Source organism: Hylobates moloch, unplaced genomic scaffold, assembly GCF_009828535.3.
Source record: "Hylobates moloch isolate HMO894 unplaced genomic scaffold, HMol_V3 SCAFFOLD_15, whole genome shotgun sequence".
In the NCBI taxonomy this organism is placed as follows: Eukaryota; Metazoa; Chordata; class Mammalia; order Primates; family Hylobatidae; genus Hylobates; species Hylobates moloch.
Window position 1 is genome coordinate 32,740,566 of NW_026652290.1, and position 20,730 is coordinate 32,761,295.

Genomic DNA, 20,730 nt, shown 5'->3' on the forward strand with positions numbered 1-20,730 from the left:
GCAGGAGAATGGCATGAACCTGGGAGGCAGAGCTTGCAGTGAGTGGAGACCGCGCGACTGCACTCCAGCCTGGGGGACAGAGCGAGACTCCCCCCCGCCAAAAAAAAAATTCACAACCCTATAACTCGTAACTGTATTTAAGACTCTGGCCTATTCTATAACCTCAATGAGATAAAAGTTTCCGTCTCATGACAACAACAAAGGTGACTTGTTCAAAGGGGTTTCAAATTCACAGGTACCAACACAAAACTCTCACATTTAACTCTTCAAAACATGTCCTGTTCTTCCTTCTTTCTACAGAGAGGCCACACTGTGGAATTTGAATGACAGACTGTATTATGAAGAAAGCCAAGGGCACCTGGGAACAAGTAGGGGGGTTCTGAAAAGCCCTGGTTTTGGAGTCAGCCGGACTGAGGTTTTTAGCCCAACCTTTATGACTCTGTGGCAGTTACCCAGCATCTCTGAGCTTTAGTTTCCTCAACTGAAAATTGAGCATATTATCTTTCTCACAATGTTTTTTGAGATGGAGTCTCGCTCTGTCCCCTAGGCTGGAGTGCAGTGGCACCATCTCAGCTCACTGCAACCTCTGTCTCCCAGATTCAAGCAATTCTCCTGCCTCAGCTGCCCAAGTAGCTGGGACTACAGGTGCCTGCCACCACGCCCGGCTAATTTTTGTATTTTTAGTAGAGACAGGGTTTCACCATGTTGGCCAGGCTGGTCTCGAACTCCTAACCTCAGGTGATCCACCTGCCTTGGCCTCCCAAAGTGCTGAGATTATAGGCGTGAGCCACCACGCCCAGCCTCACAGTTAAGGGTTAAATGAGTTCCTTTATGTAAAACACATAGTACACGATCTGGCATGCTGCAAGTAATCAGTGATGGCTATGATTATCCTTATATCATGTTCAAGGTGGTGCTACAGTTGGGTCTTCTTTGCCCATAAATAAATACAAAACCTTCTTACAGAATTGACCTTGTGGTATCTTTCAGGTCTTAGTGCATTAGAGAAAATCATCAAGGCTGTCTAGTTCCCCAAACCAAGAAGCTTATTTGACCTATTCATGGAGTTTACCTCCATGGTAAGTTTCTCCTCCAGGCAAAATGTACCCTATTTGATCAATCCCTCGGTTTCAGAAGTGGTTCAGATCCCTGGCTGGCCATGAGAACCTTGCCTATTCCTCACACTTTAAGACAACACTAGTTCAAATGCTCTGCTCTCCTTTGACAGTGAGAAAGAGGGAGAAAAGGAGAAAGGAAGCGGCGGTGGGCACATGCCAACATCCAGGCACATAGCTCTGCTCATTAGGGGAGCTTGTTAGGAGGCCAAGGTCTTGGGCCAAGTAAACTGCAGCTTCCCTGAGTCTCCAAAGAACTTGGTTCTCTGGGAGGCAGATGTTGCAGTGAGCCGAGATCGTGCCACTGCAATCTAGCCTGAATGACAGATTGAGACTGTCTCAAAAAAAAAAAAAAAAGTTGTTTCTATATATCATACTGTCTCAAGGCTATAATAATCTCTGCTATGAGACTTCCTTCTAAGATCTATATCCTTTGAAAATAAAGAGTAAACTAGCATTAGAGCAATAAACCCAAAGCAACGAACTCCATAAAAACCGCACGTATAAAAATGTCTCTGCCTAACGTTTAGGCGATTCTGGGTCAAAGTTAAACAGATTTATTTTCTGTTGAACTTCAAAGAGCCTTGAACTTGCCAGTATATATGGTGGGCCTTCAAGGTGGTATAATATGCAATATTTTATAATTCTATTTGCTCACTGAACTCTTTTTTCACGGAAGATCCACTGACACTTTATGGGAATGAGGGTGGGTTGGGAAATACTAGTCCACACTTAATAAAAGACTGTCCCATTCACAGAGAGAAATTCTCCAGCTGGTTTAGATGGTGTAGCTGGGCCCATGCATCAAATCCATAGTGCCATAAATGCCTACAAAGCAAGGTCAAGGTCCTGTGTTCAGACAGTACAAAGACAAGCAAGACCTGCCTCCAACTTCAAAGAATATGCATTGTATTTGCTCCTTATCTTTGGATTTTAAACTCTGATTTGGAAGGCAAGGAATCACAAGAAAAATAGAACCAAAAAAAGTAGGTATCATCATTTGAGATATAATAAATATCCATACAGTAAAGATCGAAGGATTCTTAGTCTGAAAGTGACTTGACCGTTGTGGGAACGCAAAGCTACAAACCTGTCTTCGGTGTAGCTGCAATAAGCCAAGGAAAAACGATTCCCAAGAAAGTTCTGAAACTGCATGCACACGAAAAACCCCGCCCTTAATTACAGTTATAATGAGAAATATCTTTCAAAAATATCCAACTGCTCTGTCCTGCATAAGGAAGTAGCTTTAGTATCAGTTATCTAAAAATGAAAATGAACGGATAATTTTGAGACAAGGTTTTGTCTAAGCTTTGCCCTTCTGAGATGAAGGAAATTCAAGGAAATCAAAGTGACAGATGCCAAGATCATCTCAAACGTCCTTTTGGGTATGGATTTCAGAGGACTCCCAGGGTCTGCCTTTCTTCCATGTTATTTGTCCCTAGTTTTGGATCATAAGCTTGAAACTTAGCTGCATCACAGAATGTTTTCCAAAGTAAAGTGAGCCACTGTGTCTTTGTGGTCACTAGACTGTCCATGATGCATAAAGTATGGTGTAAAGCATAATAAAATGATCTCACTGGGATGATCTGGCATCCCCAAGAAGGTAAGTGACTGGAAAGGTCACAGCCCTAACTGTGGCAGTTCTGTTCTCCCTGCAGAGGGGACCGTTCTGAACAAAGGGCAATGAGAATGCACAGCGTAGCTGAGTGCTAATGGCATTTAGTGCACAAGGCTCTCCAGCCACAGTCATTCATAAGGTTTTCATCATTGCTGCCCTTCAGAACGCCTCAGCTCAAGAGGCCCCCTTCAGAAAAGCAGCTTTCACCCATGCCAGAAGTAGAAGGAGAAAGGATGACCTGCAGCTCTTTAAACAAACTGGCTTGTTTTTAGACAGCCTAAGTGTCTGCTGGTAATCACTATTTTCTGCCAAATAGAGAAAGATAAAATTCCTACTGAACCTTTATGCTTAGTATAGCCATACTAAGCATTCAGCATTGTGAACAAAAGCCTTTCTCTCAAAGAGGCATTTGATTCCTGCAACTCAGCCAATGGAGAAATGCAGTTAATCCAGGGGCACCTCACACAAATAATGCCTTGGGACAAAAGACAAAAGGAAAGGCTGCTTCTCTCGCAGCTGTGACTTTTAAGCAGGATTGCTACTTAAAATGAATTAATACCATGATCATTTACTATGAGGCAAGTAAGCCTTCTTTTTCTCTACTTCCATCACCTACTGCTTCCAACAGTCTGCTTCCTGATAGGTAAACTGAGGCAGGGAAATTAAAATAAATTTTAAGTGTCCTTTCAGAAAATGGCAGTTTTGATAAGTGCTGGATGATATGTGGCTAAAAATGATTAAAACAAAGCTTGAGCATCATCAGTGGGTGCATCTGCTCACCCATTCACCCTATTCATCTCTATACGGAGCATCTGTATCTGATGCTCCATATAGATGCCATGAAGAAGCTAAAATTTGGATCTATTATATGGTTTGGCTGTGTCCCCACCCAAACCTCATTTTGACTTGTAGTGCCATGGGAGGGTCCAGGTGGGAGGTAATCGGGTCATGGGGGCGGGGTTTTCCCATGCTGTTCTCTTGACAGTGAGTCTTGTGAGATCCTATGGTTTTATAAAGGGGAGTTCCCCTGCACACACTCTCTTGCCTGCCATGTAAGACATGCCTTTGCTCCTTCTCTGCCTCCTGCCGTGATTGTGAGGGCTCCCCAGCCACGTGGAACTGTGAGTCCATTAAACCTATTTTTCTTTATAATTACCTAGTCTCAGGTATGTCTTTATTAGCAGTGTGAAAACAGACTAATACAATCTGTCACTAGGGTTAGATTGATCAGGAATATGGCAACACAGAAGAAGCATGCTTTCCATGATCACAGTAAAGAAGAGACAGACTTGATAATGAAACCAGTGCATCTGCCCTTCCATGGATGTTCTGTGTCACAAAAGAAGGCAGCATTACCCCATTCTCTTCCTTTCCCAGGTGGGAAGGGAAGCTGTCTAGAAGCTGCCCACCTAATCACATCCAGGCATCATCACCCAGCTGCCTTTCCTGCTGCTGTATTGGCTCCAGGGTTCACATCATAGCAGTGGTCTTTAGACTTCATAGAAATCAAAATCAAATGTCTCTCTGGTTTTGACTGGAGTCATGCCTAGCAAAGTCATTGGAAGGGCACTGTCTGGTACTTAGGGAGGAAGCCACTATTTCACACGTAGATTCCCTTTGCCTTTTGTTTGCCACTGTGAAATGAAACCAGTACTTACGCTAGAGAGTCTTCACTGAACTTGCCAGCTTTAGCAAAAATCTAAAGGATCTTGCCAGCTTTAGATTGATTATGAGGCAGGAATTACCTGACATATTGATGCTCCCCCACCATACCCCTACCCAGTTCCAAGCACACAGTGGTATTCCAAATAAACATTGCAGATGATTCTGATATACATTTTCAGGGAGCAAGAAAACCTCTGTAGCTGGCAGGAGCCTGCTGCTGAGTTGCCTGCTCAGTCTTGGAAGACCAAAGTGGAATGTGCTCAGCAAATATGCTCTGGTGGAAAGAAGGAAGGTTGGAAGGTTACTTATATCAGCAAACTCAATGTAATTATTCATGAAAGAAGAATCATCTAGGTCATCATCATGATCTGTAAGTCTCAAGTTGTGCTCCTAAGCTCATGCTTATCATTGGCTCCCTTGCTATCAACCAATTTCTACCTGCCTTGGCCTCACTTTCAGGGCCCTGCATTTTAGAGTCAGAACTCCTCAATCCAGCTTCATCTCACACCTCGCTCTCACAAAAGGGTTATGTTCCAGACCTTCAAGTGAGTAAGAACTTAAAGCTGCCATGTTGCGCCTTCTCTCATGTTATCTTTTCCCATCTGAGACTCCTCAAACTTCATCTGTCAAAATTACTCTAAGCTGTGATGGCTAATATTATGTGTCAACTTGACTGGGTGACAGAGGTGCCCAGCTATGTGGCTCAACATGATTTCTGGGTGTGTCTGTGAAGGTGTTTCCAGTGAGATTATTATTTGAAACGGGGGACTCACTAATGCAGACTGCCCTCTCCAGTGTGGCTGGGCCTCATTCAATCCATTGAGGGCCTGACAAGAACAAAAGGTAAAGAAAGGAGGAATTCACCCCTTTTATTCTGCCTCAATGCTTGAGCTGACACATCAGTACTCTCCTATCCTTGGACTGAGATCTACACCACTGCCCCTGTTCTCAGGCCTTCAGACTCTGACTAAATTACACCACTGACTCCTGGGTCTCCAGCTTCCAGATGGCAGATCGTGAGACTTCTCAGCCTCTGTAATTGCATGAGTCAATTTCTCATCATAAATCTCCTTCTATACATACATGTTCAATTAGCTGTTTCTCTAAAGAATCTTGACTAACACACAAGCCCAATTCAAGTACCACCTTTTCTGGGAGAGGCAGTCTGCCACAGGCTCCAAGCATCTTTGTTCATCCTTGCTAAGTGTGACAAACTGCAAAGCCTAACCTTCCCCAACCCTGAGCCATGCTGGGGCTGGTCACATGGGCAGTGAAGTAGGTGAAGGTGTCCACAGCATGATGACCGTACAACTGCACAGGGGATCAGCTTGTTTGCTGCTCACTACACAGGGTGCTGAGCCCTTGACCCTAGTACCCTCAGGTGCACAATCCACCAAGTGGGTACATCACATTGCCCAGTGGGACTTGGTGGAGCAGGGAACCTGTGCCACCTGGCTGATGCACCTGGTTGTGTGCTATGTAGTGTCAGACTGCATGTCCTGATCCAGTAATTCTGATGTCTAATTGCAGCTTGTCTGCAGCTGTGCCAGGCTGGCCAGCGAGCTTGCTTGGTCCCCTCCTTTGGTGTCTGCTTACTTCTTGCCATTCTCTATGAGGATGAGGTTATTCCCTGATCTTCTTCTTTTGCAAAGTCCCATGAAATTTCCAAAAGGCCATGAATTGCTGGACTGCTAAGCCCTGTAGCTCGCTGACCTAATGCTACAACTTGGGTAGTCCACACTGTCGTCTTAGAAGAGCCTAAATTCCATGAGGGCAAAAGTCAGGTAATAACAGAGGATGAATTCTATATCTATCTCATGAATAAGTAAATGAATGAATGAATGAGTGAGGAAAGTCCCAAAAGATTCCTTAGAATTTTATAACTGTTCAGTCACCTCTAATATTTACTATAATCTTTATGTTCCCCTGAAAGGTGCCTTGCCTAACTCAATCACACCAGGTCTTTTCAAAACCAAATGAAAGCTTCTAAAACTGAAGTAAACCAGCAAGTTGAAAGGAGATGACTAATCGTGCTCTTCTAGGGTTTAGACTTACGGAAATCCCTGCACTCTGCCACACGTGGGATATCCGGTAGCCCACCAGTTCTCCATCCTGCCGCTTAGTCGGAGGCTTCATCCATCTGATGTCCACATTATCATTAGATTCATTCAGAAACACAGTGACGTTTAAAGGTGCTACTGATGGGGCTACAAAAGAAAAAAGGAGAGAAGAATGAAGAACCACAAAGCACACACAGATGTATTCTCATCTGGGTTTTCAAATGTTTGGTTTTCAAATGCTCTATGAAAAGCACTCAAATGAGACCAAGACTTATGGCACATTTTCACCTTTTCAACTAAGATTTTCACTGAGATATCAATGAGTTTTAAATAAGTGAGCTCTTTTAGGTTACTGAAGCCTAGAAATTCATTTCTTAAGTTGAAAATGTCAGCCAGAACATAGTGAGACCCTCTCTACAAAACAAAACAGAAAGCTAAAAAATTAGCTGACTGCTTGGTGCATATCTGTAGTTCCAGTCCCTCAGGAGACAGGCAGGAGGATTCCTTGAGCCCAGGAGGTTGAGGCTACAGTGAGACATGATCATGCCACTGCACTTCACCCTGGGCAGAAAAAGCAAGCAAGGAAGAAAAGAAGGAAAGAAAAAGAGAAAGAGAAAGAAAAGAAGAAAATATTGGCCAGGTATGGTGGCTCATGCCTATAATCCCAGCACTTTGGGAGGCCAGAGGGAGAGGATTGCTTGAGGTCAGGAGTTTGAGACCAGCCTGGACAACATAGTGAGACCCCAATCACCACTAAAAATAAAAAAATTAGCTGGGTGTGATGGCACAGGTGTGTAGTCCCAGCTACTTGGGAGGCTGAGGAAAGATCACTTGACCCTGGAAAGTCCAGGCTGCAGTGAGCCGTAATTGCAGCACTGCACTCTAGCCTGGGTGATAGGGCAAGACCCCATCTCAAAAAAAAAAAAAAAGGAAATTTCATGAGCACCTAAAGTAAAATAGCAAAGAAGAGGAAGGCAAGGAAGGTAGGGTGGGTGGTGCTCTGGACTCCTGGGGAAGTGAAGCAGACACAACTTGAACAATGTTCTCCAGCATAAACCTGTGGGGCAGAAAGTTAACACGGCCAGCTAGAGATCAGCTTGGTGGCATTTGAGATGCACAAGGTAGGAAACACTGCTGAGCTCAGAATGCAGCCACCATTTTAAAGTCCAGAGGCAAGTTACTGACAGTCTGAACAGAGCTAATCTGTCAACACATTTAAAAAGTGCATGTGTGTGTGTGAGTGTGCACGAGTGTACGTGTATAAAATAATTTGGGAAACAAGTCAAGATCATTACTACAGTCTTTTTTGGGAGAGAATAACTTAACTATATCTATTAAAATTGAAAATAATATGCTCTCTGACCAAATATTTTATTTCCAGGAATTTAATCTGTAGGTGATGTTATATTCATTGCAGCATAATAATGACAAATGGAAATAAATGCAATGCTGGGTCAATAATTATGATATAACCTGGGAGGCGGAGGTTGCAGTGAGCCGAGATCATGCCACTGCACTTCAGCCTGGGCAACACAGTGAGACTCTGTCTCAAATAATAATAACAATACAAATTTTGATACATTTTCCAATGGAATACTTACTACCTCTCACTGGAAAGAATTAGGTCAAGTGTATTGATATAAAAAAATCCAGTGGGAGAAAAATCAGATTGTAAAAAGTATATAGATCCATGTTAGAAATTAAAAAAATAAATCTTCCATATCTAGAAAGAATAATAACAATTGGAATAATATACACCAAACTGTTGCCTGTAGTTGAATGAGGGGAGGTTAAATTATATATTTCAGATATGTGTGAAAGGATACTATAACCCTCTTTTTCTCTGCTGATTCCAGAAACAGTAATCATGAAGTTAAAATGAATTTCAGCTTAGAAAACGTCACACAACTAAAGCTGCCTATGAAATCAGTTGCACACTTTCAAACCTGTTGTAGAATTTGTGGATAAATATGGCCAACACAACATGTCTATATGTCTGCCTCCTCCCAAAACCCCTCTATGATGGCAATAAAGAATTTAAAAAGATATAAACTCACAAGGCAAAGAGGAGTCAACAGTAGAAGAGAGATTTCAACACATATTTGAAAGCTGAAAAAGAGATGAAGAAGGTATAATTAACTCAGCAAGCCAATGTTCTCCCAAAGAACCACAGAGTAGCTCAGAAGCTGTGGACCCAGGTATTAAAATGGGGACTAAAACTGGAAAGAATGATTGGAAGTCTGATTAAGGAATAGTTGCCTCTTGGCCGGGAGCGGTGGCTCACGCCTGTAATCCCAGCACTTTGGGAGGCCGAGACGGGCGGATCACGAGGTCAGGAGATCGAGACCATCCTGGCTAACACGGTGAAACCCTGTCGCTACTAAAAATACAAAAAAATTAGCCGGGCGCGGTGGCTCACGCCTGTAATCCCAGCACTTTGGGAGGCCGAGGCGGGCGGATCACGAGGTCAGGAGATCGAGACCATCCTGGCTAACACAGTGAAACCCTGTCTCTATTAAAAATACAAAAAATTAGCCGGGCGTGGTGGCAGGTGCGAGGCAGGAAAGGCTGAACCGGAGGCAGACTTGCATGACCAAATTGCCCACTGCATCCGGCCTGGGAAAACCAACCTCCATAGTTGCGTCTCAAAGTCTGTCTTCTCCATGCCTACACACCTGGCAAGTATGCCCTCAAATATCCGTAGGACACAGGGTGATTTATTCTCTGAAGCAGAAAGCCACTAAACTTAGGGCACCTGTAGAATGGAGGCATGATATGGACCCAGGCTGAAAACTGGGAAAATAGGTGAAAGTTTATATACTAAATGACAAGGACTCTACCTTCCCCTCCTTCCCCACTTGGCTACTAGAATATCAGCAGCTATGTTTAATTCATGGAGCAGGACACTTCTTTTCTAGAGGAAGTGGGTGGCTACAGAGGAAAGAAACCAATTTTGACAGTTGGTGGGTATCTGGATCAAAACACTTAGGTCACTGTCCAATCACCTGTAGTGAGGCCTACAAGCTCTGCCCATACCCACAAAGTTCCGGTCAAATCAGTGATTCTTCACTCTTCCATAGGAGCAGACAGCAGAAATTAGCAGAGTTCTGGGGAAGCCTCCCCACTGAATATCAGGGACCAAAAAAACCACACAGAACACAGGGCTTAGAGGAGACAAAGCTAGTGTAGGAACTAGAGAAACCAAAGACAAACAAACAAAACATAATTGAGATATCCAGAAAAGGCTCTTACGATTGAGAACCAGAAAAAAATTTTCATTGAAAAAAACTTGAAATTAGCAACATAAGTAAAATAAATTATTTAACAGAAGAATTGGAAGATAAATCAAGTAAATCTCCAAGAAGGTAGAATAAAAAGTTAAAGAAAACAGGCCAATTTGAAAAAAGAAAATTGAGGAAGCAATCAAAGAGGTCTAATTAACAATTGTCTAACACAATTTCTGGAAAAAACAGAGTGGAACATTTCCAAAGGAAAAAAAAAAGTTTAAGGACCAAAGGACTTGCATTTCCAGATCAAAGGGGCCACTGAATGCCCTTGATAATAACCAAAACAAATTGCACATCACAGCTTATCACAGAACCAGGATTAAAGAGAAAAGATATTTTAAAAACTAAAACTGAAAAACAGTTCACATAGAAAACTTAAGTATCAGAATTTTCCACAGCAACCCATGAAGCTAAAAAATGATACAAAAACACCTTTAAACTTCTGAGGGAAAATAATTTCAACCTAAATTTCTATATTTGGAAAAATTACTAAGCCAGTATTACATAAGGACATGCAAGTTCCCACAATCTTTACTTTTTATGTATACATTCTGTGGAAGCTAATTGAGAATGGGCTCCATGAAAACGAGGGCATAAACTAAGAAAGGCAAATACCCAGGAGAAGGCACCAGAATCCTTAGGATGCCTCTAAAGGAAAATAGAAAAAGAATCACACGAAACAATTAAAGGTAATGGTATCCAGGCCTCGCACGGGGCAAGAATAGTGCCTGTTCCCATCAATCAGACTGGAAAATCTAATGATTCACGAAGCACTGAGTAGGGCACACAGAATGGTCTTGTGTCAGCAGTGGGTAATAACTGACCTGAGACTGAGCCTTGCTCAGGTTCTGCCTAATAAATCTTAAAAGCAAGACCCTACAGGATTAAACGGTTTCCCACTAGCTTAACTGTGTCTCAAAACAAAGCTCACTACTTACAGAAATACAAGAATATCTAGCATCCAACACTGTAAAATTCTCGATGTCTGTAATCCAATCAAACATTATCAGGCATGCAAAGAACCTGAAAAATACTACCTAGAGTGGAAACATAAATGAACCAGTTGAAACCACCCACAAATAACATAGATGTTAGGATAGCAAACAAAGACATTGGAACAGTTATGAAAAGCCTGGGCATGGTGGCTCATGCCTATAATCCCCACATTTTGGGAGGCTGAGGTGGGAAGATCATTTGAGGTCAGGAGTTTGAGAGCAGCCTGGGCAAAATAGTGAGACCCTGTCTCTACAAACAAACAAACAAAAACACGCTGGGTGTGGTGGCTCATGCCTGTTATCCCAGCACTTTGGGAGGCCAAGGCGGGCAGATCACCTGAGGTCAGGAGTTCAAGACCAGCCTGACTAATATGGAGAAACCCCATCTCTACTAAAAATACAAAATTAGCTGGGCATGGTGGTGCATGCCTGTAATCCCAGCTACTCAGGAGGCTGAGGCAGGAGAATTGCTTGAACCCAGGAGGCAGATGTTGTGGTGAGCCGAGATCACACCATTGCACTCCAGCCTGGGCAACAAGAGCGAAACTCTGTCTCAAAAAAACAAAACAAAACAAACAAACAAAAAAAACCAAAAAACAAAACATAAAAAAACAAAAACAAAAATTAGTTGGGTGTGGTGGCATGCACCTGTAGTACCAGCTACACAGAAGGCGAAGGCGAAGGTGGAAGAATTGCTTAAGCCAGTTCAAGACTGCAGCGAGCTATGATTGGCACTGCACTCCAGCCTGTGTGACAGAATGAGACTGTCACCAAAAAAGGAAAATAAGAAAGAAAGAAAAAAGGAAAGTAATTATAACTGCATTCTGGATGGTCCAAAAGTTAGAGACATAAAAATGCAAAAAAGAGATAAAAATTACTGTGTATGAGATGAAATATAAACTGGATAGGACTAATGTCAGATGAGATACTGCACCAAAAAAGATGAGTGAAATTGAAGACATAGCAATAGAAACTATCCAAAATAAAACGCAGAGATAAAAGAAGGGGAAAACAATAACAGATCATCAGTGAGTTATGGGACAACTTCAAATGGTCTAATATATATGTAACTGGAGTCCTTAAAAAAGAGGATAGGTGGAAACAGAAAAAAAATGTGAAGAAATAAAGGCCAAACTTTTTCCAAATTTGATGTAAACAACAAATACAGAGACCCTAGAAGTTCAATAAACTCCAAACACAAGGAATATAAATAAAATTACACCAAAGCATGTCACAATTCAATTGCTCAAAATCAGTGATAAGGGTGAAAATAGGAACAAAAGACACATTACATACAGAGGAACAAAGTTAGGATGACCGCAGATTTGATGTGGGGAACAATGCAAGCAAGAAGATAGGGGAGCAACTCCTTTTAATGTACTGAAAGTAAAAACAAACAAACAAAACAAAAGCTAAAACTGTGAACCTGCAGTTCTATACCTCATAAAAACACCTTTCAAAAATGAAGGCTAAAAATAAAAATAAGAACACTTCAAAAGTAAAATAAATATTTTTCCCCAGACTACGGGAGCTGAATACCGTACCAGCAGATCCACACTAGAAGAAATGACTTTTTAAAAAGTTATTCAGGAAGAAGGAGAATGATGCCAGATAAAATATAAAGACCAAAAAATGAAGACCACTAGAAATGGTAACTATAACGCACAAACATGTGTTTTTCCTGGTTATATAAATCTCTCTGTAAAAGATTATTGACTGAACAAAAATAACAACAGTGTAGCAATGGTTTTTTAAGATACATTAAAGTAAAATATTTGACAACACTAGCCAAAAATATCTGAAAGAGAAAATGGAATATATGTGAAGTGGTATAAATCACTTGAAGGTACACTGTGATAAGTTAAATATGTATACTGTGAATCCTAAAGCAACCACTAAAAGAACAGAAAAAGAGCTATGGCTAATAAGCCAAACAAAGAATGAAAAATAAGAATCATAAAAATATGAAACATAGAATCATAAAAATATTAATATTAAAAATATAAAAATAATATTTTAAGTGAAGAAAAAGAAAAGGAGAACAAATTACAGATAGAACAAATAGAAAATATGATGCAATTAAACCTATCCATTTGAATGATTCCATTACATTTTAATGGACTTGTGGGCTATTTTATATGTATATATGTGTGTATATGTACCTATATATAATAACCTACACACACACACACACACACACACACACACACACACACAGGTTTTTGTCATGATTTCTGGCTTACAACTCCCATAGCCCTGGTTACAATCTTTTGCTATGATGTTGGGTGCTTTACGCCTCAGGGGCGGGCCTCAGAAAACAATCTCTCTGACCTCTTCCTTCCCTCCTTTCACCTGCCTCAATGCAGGACTCTAATCTTCCCCGTCTTTCTGACTGTGGGTCATAAGAACCTTATTACAAAGGGGGTCCTGACCCATAACCTGGAGGAAGGAATGCTGACATCATGAAGCTTCCACAAAAAAACAAGAGAACAGGGTTCAGAGAGCTTCCAGATAGCTGAACATGTGGAGGTTCCTGGAAGGTGGTGCACCCAGGGAAGCTCCACACCCTTTCCCTCTATATCTCATCCTCCGCATCTCTTCATTTGTATCCTTTGTAATATCCTTTATGATAAGTTGGTAAATATAAGTATTTCCCTGAGGTCTGTGAACCGTTCTAGCAAATTAATTGGACACAAAGCTGAGGTCATGGGAAACACTTGGTCAGTCAGAAGTTCCAGAGGCCCAGACTTGTGATTGGCATCTAAAAGCTGGGGATGGGGACGGGAGGGAGGGGAGGCCTGGGGATTGAGCCCTCAGCCTGTGGGATCTGAAGCTATCTCCGTGTAGTGTCAGACTTGAATGGAGGACACTCAGCTGGTCTCCGCTGCAGAGCTGACTGCTTGCTGGTGGAGAGAAATCCCCACATATATTGGGGTGGCCGAAGGCTTCTGTATTGACCATTGTGTTGGTAACATGTATTGATTGTTGTGTTGTGAGAGAGCATGTTTTAAAGTGTGCTGCTATTATCTTCTATGTAAAAGAAAAGATTACCTATACATAACACGGCTAAGTTTTGTCACTGAACGCTTTTAAAGTATGGAGGAAATATCTTTCGCATTTTCATCAGTTGCCTCAATAATTTTCTCCTCCAGAGACAAAGTCCAAACAAAGCAAATTTTCAACTTTCAGTCAGGCCACTGGGAAGGGTTTGTTGAATCACATGACATTGGGGGCAATATACATTCTGAACCCCAGGAATTACCTCCTTCAGTCGTGCTGGCTAGAATCCAAGGGCTCACTGCAGACCAGCCTATTTCATTCATGCAGGAAACGCCAATGCTGTAATTAGCCAGGGCTTGCAGCTGCTTGATTTGGTACAGATGTGGTGAGGCAGAGGTGTTAAAAATCATGACTGAGCCATTACTCAGCGGATCAGCTTCCTTGACCTAAACGAAGAGTAAACATGAGGACCGGGCATTAGTAAGGTGGTAGGAATGTCAGGCACGGGGCATGTGTGCATTCGGTGCACGTGGCCCTTCCTCTACGCTGAGGTGAAGGACCTGTTTCCTTTCTGGGCACACACACATTTTCCTGCCAGCGTCACTGTGTGTTACTCATGCCACTCGGACAGTAACTGAACACCTGAGGAAAACGCCAAAAATAACAATTAACAATTCTCACTGTGGCAGGTAACAGAGCAAATAATTATGATGATTAGAATGTATATTATACTATAAAATAAAGCCTCTCCTCTCTTAGAACCTCTTCGATTCTTGACTTCTTTCAGCTGCTTCACGGAATGTGCGACAGAGACAACAGATACAATATGTGCTGGCAAACCTTGAAATACTTACTGTTTTGCCTTTTAAAGGAAATATTTCCCAAATTCTGCTTTTAGAGGATGGGTTTCTTGCTTTCTTTTTCTTTTCTTTTCTTTTTTTTTTTTTTTTGAGATGGACCTTCGCTCTCTTTGCCCAGGCTGGAGTGCAGTGGTGTTATCTCAACTCACTGCAACCTCTGCCTCGTGGATTCAAGCAATTCTCCTGCCTCAGCCTCCTGAGTAGCTGGGATTACAGGCATGTGACACCACGTGCAGCTAATTTTGTATTTTTAGTAGAGATGGGGTTTCACTATGTCGGCCAGGCTGGCCTCGAACTCCTGACCTCAGGTGATCCACCCGCCTTGGCCTTCCAAAGTGCTGGGATTACAGGCGTGAGCCACCACACCCAGTGTTTCTTAATCTTTCTTTTTATTACGTAACCTGAGGAACACTGCTCTTGCCTTGAGGCTAACTTTATTTTATTGTTATTATTATTACTACTTTTTTTGAGATGGAGTCTCACTCTGTTGCCCGGGCTGGAGTGCAATGGTGTGACCTCTGTCTCCCAGGTTCAAGTGATTCTCCCACCTCAGCCTTCAGAGTAGCTGAGATCACAGGTGCCTGCCACCACGCCTGGCTAATTTTTTTTTTTTTTTTTTAGTAGAGACGGGGGTTTCACCATGTTGGCCAGGCTGGTCTTGAACACCTGATCTTAAGGGATCTGCCTGCCTTGGCCTCCCAAAGTGCTAGGATTACAGGCGTGAACCAATGCACCCATCCTGAGGCTAATTTTAGTGTGTCCTTTATTCTTAACCCCTTCGACCCCAATAGAAATTCAATTCCAGAGGCATACACAGGAAATGTAGATTCTTGGCTTTTTTTTTTTTTTTTTTTTGATGGGGAGATATAGGAAAGGGTCATTTGCCCCTCCTCCAGAAAACTTTTCTCCAAATCTCCTTTAAACATACTGCCTTATCTTTCCCTCCATAACTCCACCAGTCTCTCCACATCCCCCTCCAAATCTCTGTATGCATAGGCAAGAGAGGGCAATTCCCAGCACAAATCTAGTCCTGGGTGAAACTTTCATCTCTTTCCTTGCATGCCTCCTGTCTGGGTATGGGGATAAGGGAGAGTATGGGATTTTGCTTTCCATTACATGCTTTTTCAAAATTTCTGTAATATGTGGCACTTATAAAATCAGAACAGACAAAATGATACCAGGTAAAAGACAAAATGATACCAGGTAAAACAAGCAACAGAGAGCAATTTGGGAAAAATCCTCAGGCCACAAAATGTATTGCTGTTCATAATGGGCTTGCAGTTCTGGGCTGTGGATATACAGTACTGTAATTTCAGGCTATGTGTGTTTGAATCTTAGGTCAATGAACCAGAAAAACATTCTGGAATTCCAAATCCCCTGGTGGATACCAGGAGTATGGTGTGGGGGCTGAGTTTCACCTCTGACTCAGACACCGTGGGTGACAAGAAGGTATCATTCGGCCTGAGGAGCCACCAGAGGAGAAACGAGAACCCGGACGCTTGTCTTGGCGGTGGCTGTTGGCAGACATCACTTTTTGTTTGTTTCACTTTAGAGTGTGCACCTACTTCCTGGTGACCAACCACCAAAACGAAGGTGGAGGAAATCTTTGGCTCTCCTCCCCGCCCCACTTCCGGAGACATGTGGGGAGCATTTCCAGGCACAGGGACGCTCTCTGAGAGCACGTTCCTAGAGGAAAACAGGGTTTCTATAACAGTCCTTCTCAGTCAGTGGGTCCTCAGGGAAAAGAGAGCATGAAGTGGCAAGAAGTACGTGGGAGAGCTAAAAATAGAAATGGAGTGTGTGGCCCAAAAATGGGTGAAGAAAAGAACTAAGATCAGGACCAAAGGAAGTGAGAGGGTGTGTCCTGCTAGTGCATGGATCTGAATCTCATCCAAAACATTCATTTGGTCCCGAGTCAGAGTTTAAAATTGTAATTTTACAAAGCCATACTTGGTCCCTTCAAAAACTGGGAATACACTGTTAATGACAGAAAAGAAAAGATAACTTTTAGAGCTTGTATCCATTAACCCCAGTGGGACTGCAAGAGAATATAAAGGACACCTAATTAAACTTGAATTTCAAAGAAACAACAAGTAAGTTTTCAGTACAGGTATGTCAAGAGATTATTCGTGTAGTTTAACTGGATGTCCTGTATTCTTATTTGCCAAATCTGGAAAGCCTACCAGAGATGGAAAGGAGAAAGGATGAATGGAGGCTGAGCTAGCCAACGGGGACAAGAACAGAATCATCATATCCAGCACCACAGAATCCAAGATGGGCAAGAAAGGACTGGAATTTGGCTGTCTCAGGATGCTTTTTCATGTGTACCATGAACACCCAAAACCATGGCAGAGAGACAGCAGGTAAATCTTGTGTATGATCATCTTCCATCATCAGGGCTGACCTGGTGTTCTCAGACTTTTCAACTATCCTACCTACCTCACGTTACCCTGAGGCCTGCCGTCTCAAGGTGGGGTGGTACTCTTCCTGAGAGTCTCCCCGAAGCTCACCATCCTCATGTTTCACGTCCTCCCAGGCTCTTCAAACAGCTCAGCACTTTGGTAACAGTTTTAAAAAGGGCTGGCCCATGCTTCAGTTATGTCCATGTATATAAATGTCTACCTCAGCCTGGGTGACGTGGTGAAACTACATCTCTACTAAAAACACAAAAATGAGCCAGGCTCAGTGGCAGGTGCCTGTAGTCCCAGCTACTCAGGAGCCTGAGGCAGGAGAATTGCTTGAACCCGGGAGGCAGAGGTGGCAGTGAGTTGAGACTGCGCCATTGCATTCCAGCCTGGGCAACAAGCATGAAACTCTGTCTCAAACAAACAAACAAACAAATAAATAAATGTCTACCTCTAGGGAAAAAGGCCCTGGATATTTCTAACAACAGAGCCCCAAAAGAACATGAAGCAAAAACTGACAGAATGGAAGGGAGAAACAGACAATTCAAAAATAAGAGCTGAGATCTCAATTCCCCATTTTCAATATCAGCTGGAACCATGAGACAGAATATCAGCAAGGCAACAGAAGACTGAAGACTCTAAACCAATGAGACCTGAACCACACGCACAAAACACTTCATCCAACAACAGCTGAATGTACATTCTTCTCAGGTACACACAAAACTTTCTCCAGGATAGAACTTAGGTCATAAAACAAGCCTTAATAAATTTAAAAGGATCACAGTTATATGACGTATATTCTCCAAACACAGTAGAATAACATTAGAAATCAGTAAAGGAAGAAAACTTGAGAAATTCATAATTACGTGGCAATTTAAATACAAACTTCTAAATAATCAAGAGGACAAAAAAGTTCACAAGGAAAATGACAGAAAACTTGAGATCAACAACAACAACAACAAAAACCTTATGGGATGCAGCTAAAGCAGTGCTTACAGGGAAATGTAGAGTGTAAATGCCTATTTTTTTTTTAATATAAAAGAACATAATCAATAACCTAACCTCTACCTTACAAAACTAGAAAAAGAGCAAACTAAACCAAAGCAAACAGAAAAAAAAGAAACAAAAATTAAGGCAGAAATAAATAAAATATAGAATAGAAAAACACTAGAAAAAAATTCACAAAATCAAAAGTTGGTTATTCAAAAAGATAAATAAGATTGACAAACTTTTAGCTGGACTAAGAAAAATAAGAGAGAAGACAAATTACTAAAACCTGGAATGAAACAGGGGATCTTATTACTAACCTCGAAGAATAAAAAAGGTTATAATTGAATACTATGTACTATGTTGTATACCAATAAATTAGATAACTGATACGAAATGTTCAAGTTCCTATAACATAGAAATTACCAAAGCTGACTCAAGAAGTAATAGAAAATCTGAATAGACTTATACCAAGTAAAAAGATTGAGCTAGTATTGAAAAACCTTTCCACAAAGAGAACAAATTTTATTAAATATTTAAAGAAGATTTAACATCAATCTTTCACAAATTCTTCCAAGAAAAGAACAAGAAGAAGGAGAAGAAGGAGAAGAAGAAGGAGAAGAAGGAGAAGGAGAAGAAGGAGGAAAAGGAGGAGAAGGGAGGAGGGAGGAGCGAGGAGGAGGGAGGAGGAGGGTGGGGAAGGACGAGGGAGGAGGAGGGAGGAGGAGAAGGAGAAGGAGGAGGAGGGAGGAGGAGGGGGAGGAAGGATGAGGGAGGAGGAGGGAGGTGGAGGGAGGAGGAGTTTCACTTATTCTAGACGGTCAATATTATACTGATGCCAAAACCAGAAAAAGCTACCACAAGAAAACTACAGATAAATATCTCTTATGAATATAGACACAATTAGATAGTGGTAATGACTGCACAATTCTTGAATATATTAAACACCATTGAATTGTACATTTTAAATAATGGGTGAATATAATGGTATATAAAATATATCTCAGCTGGTGCGTGAGGCAGGAGAATTGCTTGAACCCAGGAGGCAGAGGTTGCAGTGAGCCGAGATCACACCACTGCACTCCAGCCTAGGTAACAGAGTGAGACTACGTCTCAAATTAAAAAAAAAAAGTAAACTATATCTCAAGAAAAGGTGTTAAAAAAAATCAATCACAGAAAAGGCTATTCCTGGCGAGGAATTGTAGATGCAATAAGAATTCCTAACACTTACCAGTGCTTGGGAGGCTTACAAAAAAAAAAACTGAGTAAGAATTAAGAAAGGCTGGAGGTGGTGGGTGAGGGTGGAGGCTATTTTAGGGATAATACAGGCTTTTACTCTTCAGGGAAGGAACACCTGTTAGATAAGAGTGGGAGGCGTTAAGAACAGAGAAATTAATTTGACTACGAAGTAAAAACATCTAGTTGTCAACACAAAATTCTTTGAGCTGTGTTGGCATGACTGGCCTGTGTCAGGTTAACATATTTTTAACTAATGAGACCAGATATTTAGTAAACTAATTCCTGACCCTACTGTATGATTAAGTACCAGGCAGAATGCATTAATACTTTTAGTGGATAATTCTTGCATGTTCGGTAACCTGCTCCCAGATGCGATGTCCCTTCTGAGACGGAAGAGCTGATGGTTCTGATCGCTGCTTTAGGCATTGGAGCTTCCTGGACTTGAGTTCTGGTTCTGCCACTCAGGCTGTGTGAGTACTCTGAGCCTGCAGTGCAGTGTGTGTTAAGTAAGATAATGTTTGCAAAGTCGCTGGGCCATTGTGGTCCCTTAGTAAACAGTTGTGTTACTGCCACCATTTTCATTTTTATGAAGTGAACACTCAAGAGCACAGCTTATATCATGGTCAAGTTATCATTTTAGGATGGCTAATAGCACCATTTCTTTTTTTTTTTTTTTTTGAGACGGAGTCTGGCTCTGTCGCCCAGGCTGGAGTGCAGTGGCGCAATCTCGGCTCACTGCAAGCTCCGCCTCCCGGGTTCACGCCATTCTCCTGCCTCAGCCTCTCCGAGTAGCTGGGACTACAGGCGCCCGCCACCTCGCCCAGCTAATTTTTCTGTATTTTTAATAGAGACGGGGTTTCACCGTGGTCTCGATCTCCTGACCTCGTGATCCGCCCGCCTCGGCCTCCCAAAGTGCTGGGATTACAAGCGTGAGCCACCGCGCCCGGCCTTAATAGCACCATTTCATACCCATTCAAGGCAGCAGCGAAAAATGGCTGAAGACTCCACAAGGTCTGTAACGACCAGGATCCCCAGGTGACACTGGCTAAGGTGCTACGCTTAACAGCACAGACGACCTATCTTGTCCTGGCCCTTCTGTCCTTCATGGCCACCAGCCCAGGAGGAGCCACACTGGGGAGTGCCTGGGTTCCTCGACTCCTGGTCACAGGCATGTGTTTTGGGATCTTAAAAATGAACTCTCCCTGGTCTTGGCTGGGCATGGTGGCTCACGCCTGTAATCCCAGCACTTTGGGAGGCCGAGGCGGGCGGATCACTTGAGGTTGGGAGTTTGAGACCAGCCTAACCAACATGGAGAAACCCAATCTCTACTAAAAATACAAACTTAGCTGGGCATGGTGGTGCATGCCTGTAATCTCAGCTACTCAGGAGGCTGAGGCAGGAGAATCGCTTGAACCAGGTGGAGTTTGCGGTGAGCTTGGATCACACCATCGTACTCCAGCCTGGGCAACAAGAGCAAACCTTTGTCTCAAAAAAAAAAA

General features: G+C 42.3%; 1 protein-coding gene across 1 annotated transcript in view; it reads right to left on the minus strand.

Moving 5' to 3' along the window:
- MERTK (MER proto-oncogene, tyrosine kinase) overlaps nt 1-20,730 on the minus strand; it is a 129,096-nt gene that overhangs the window by 41,186 nt on the left and 67,180 nt on the right. The window contains exons 6-8 of the mRNA XM_032179101.2: nt 16,166-16,286; nt 14,003-14,186; nt 6,454-6,605 (exon numbers count right to left, since the gene is read on the minus strand). Coding sequence (XP_032034992.1) covers nt 6,454-6,605; nt 14,003-14,186; nt 16,166-16,286 — 457 coding nt within the window. The remainder of the gene's footprint in view (nt 1-6,453; nt 6,606-14,002; nt 14,187-16,165; nt 16,287-20,730) is intronic.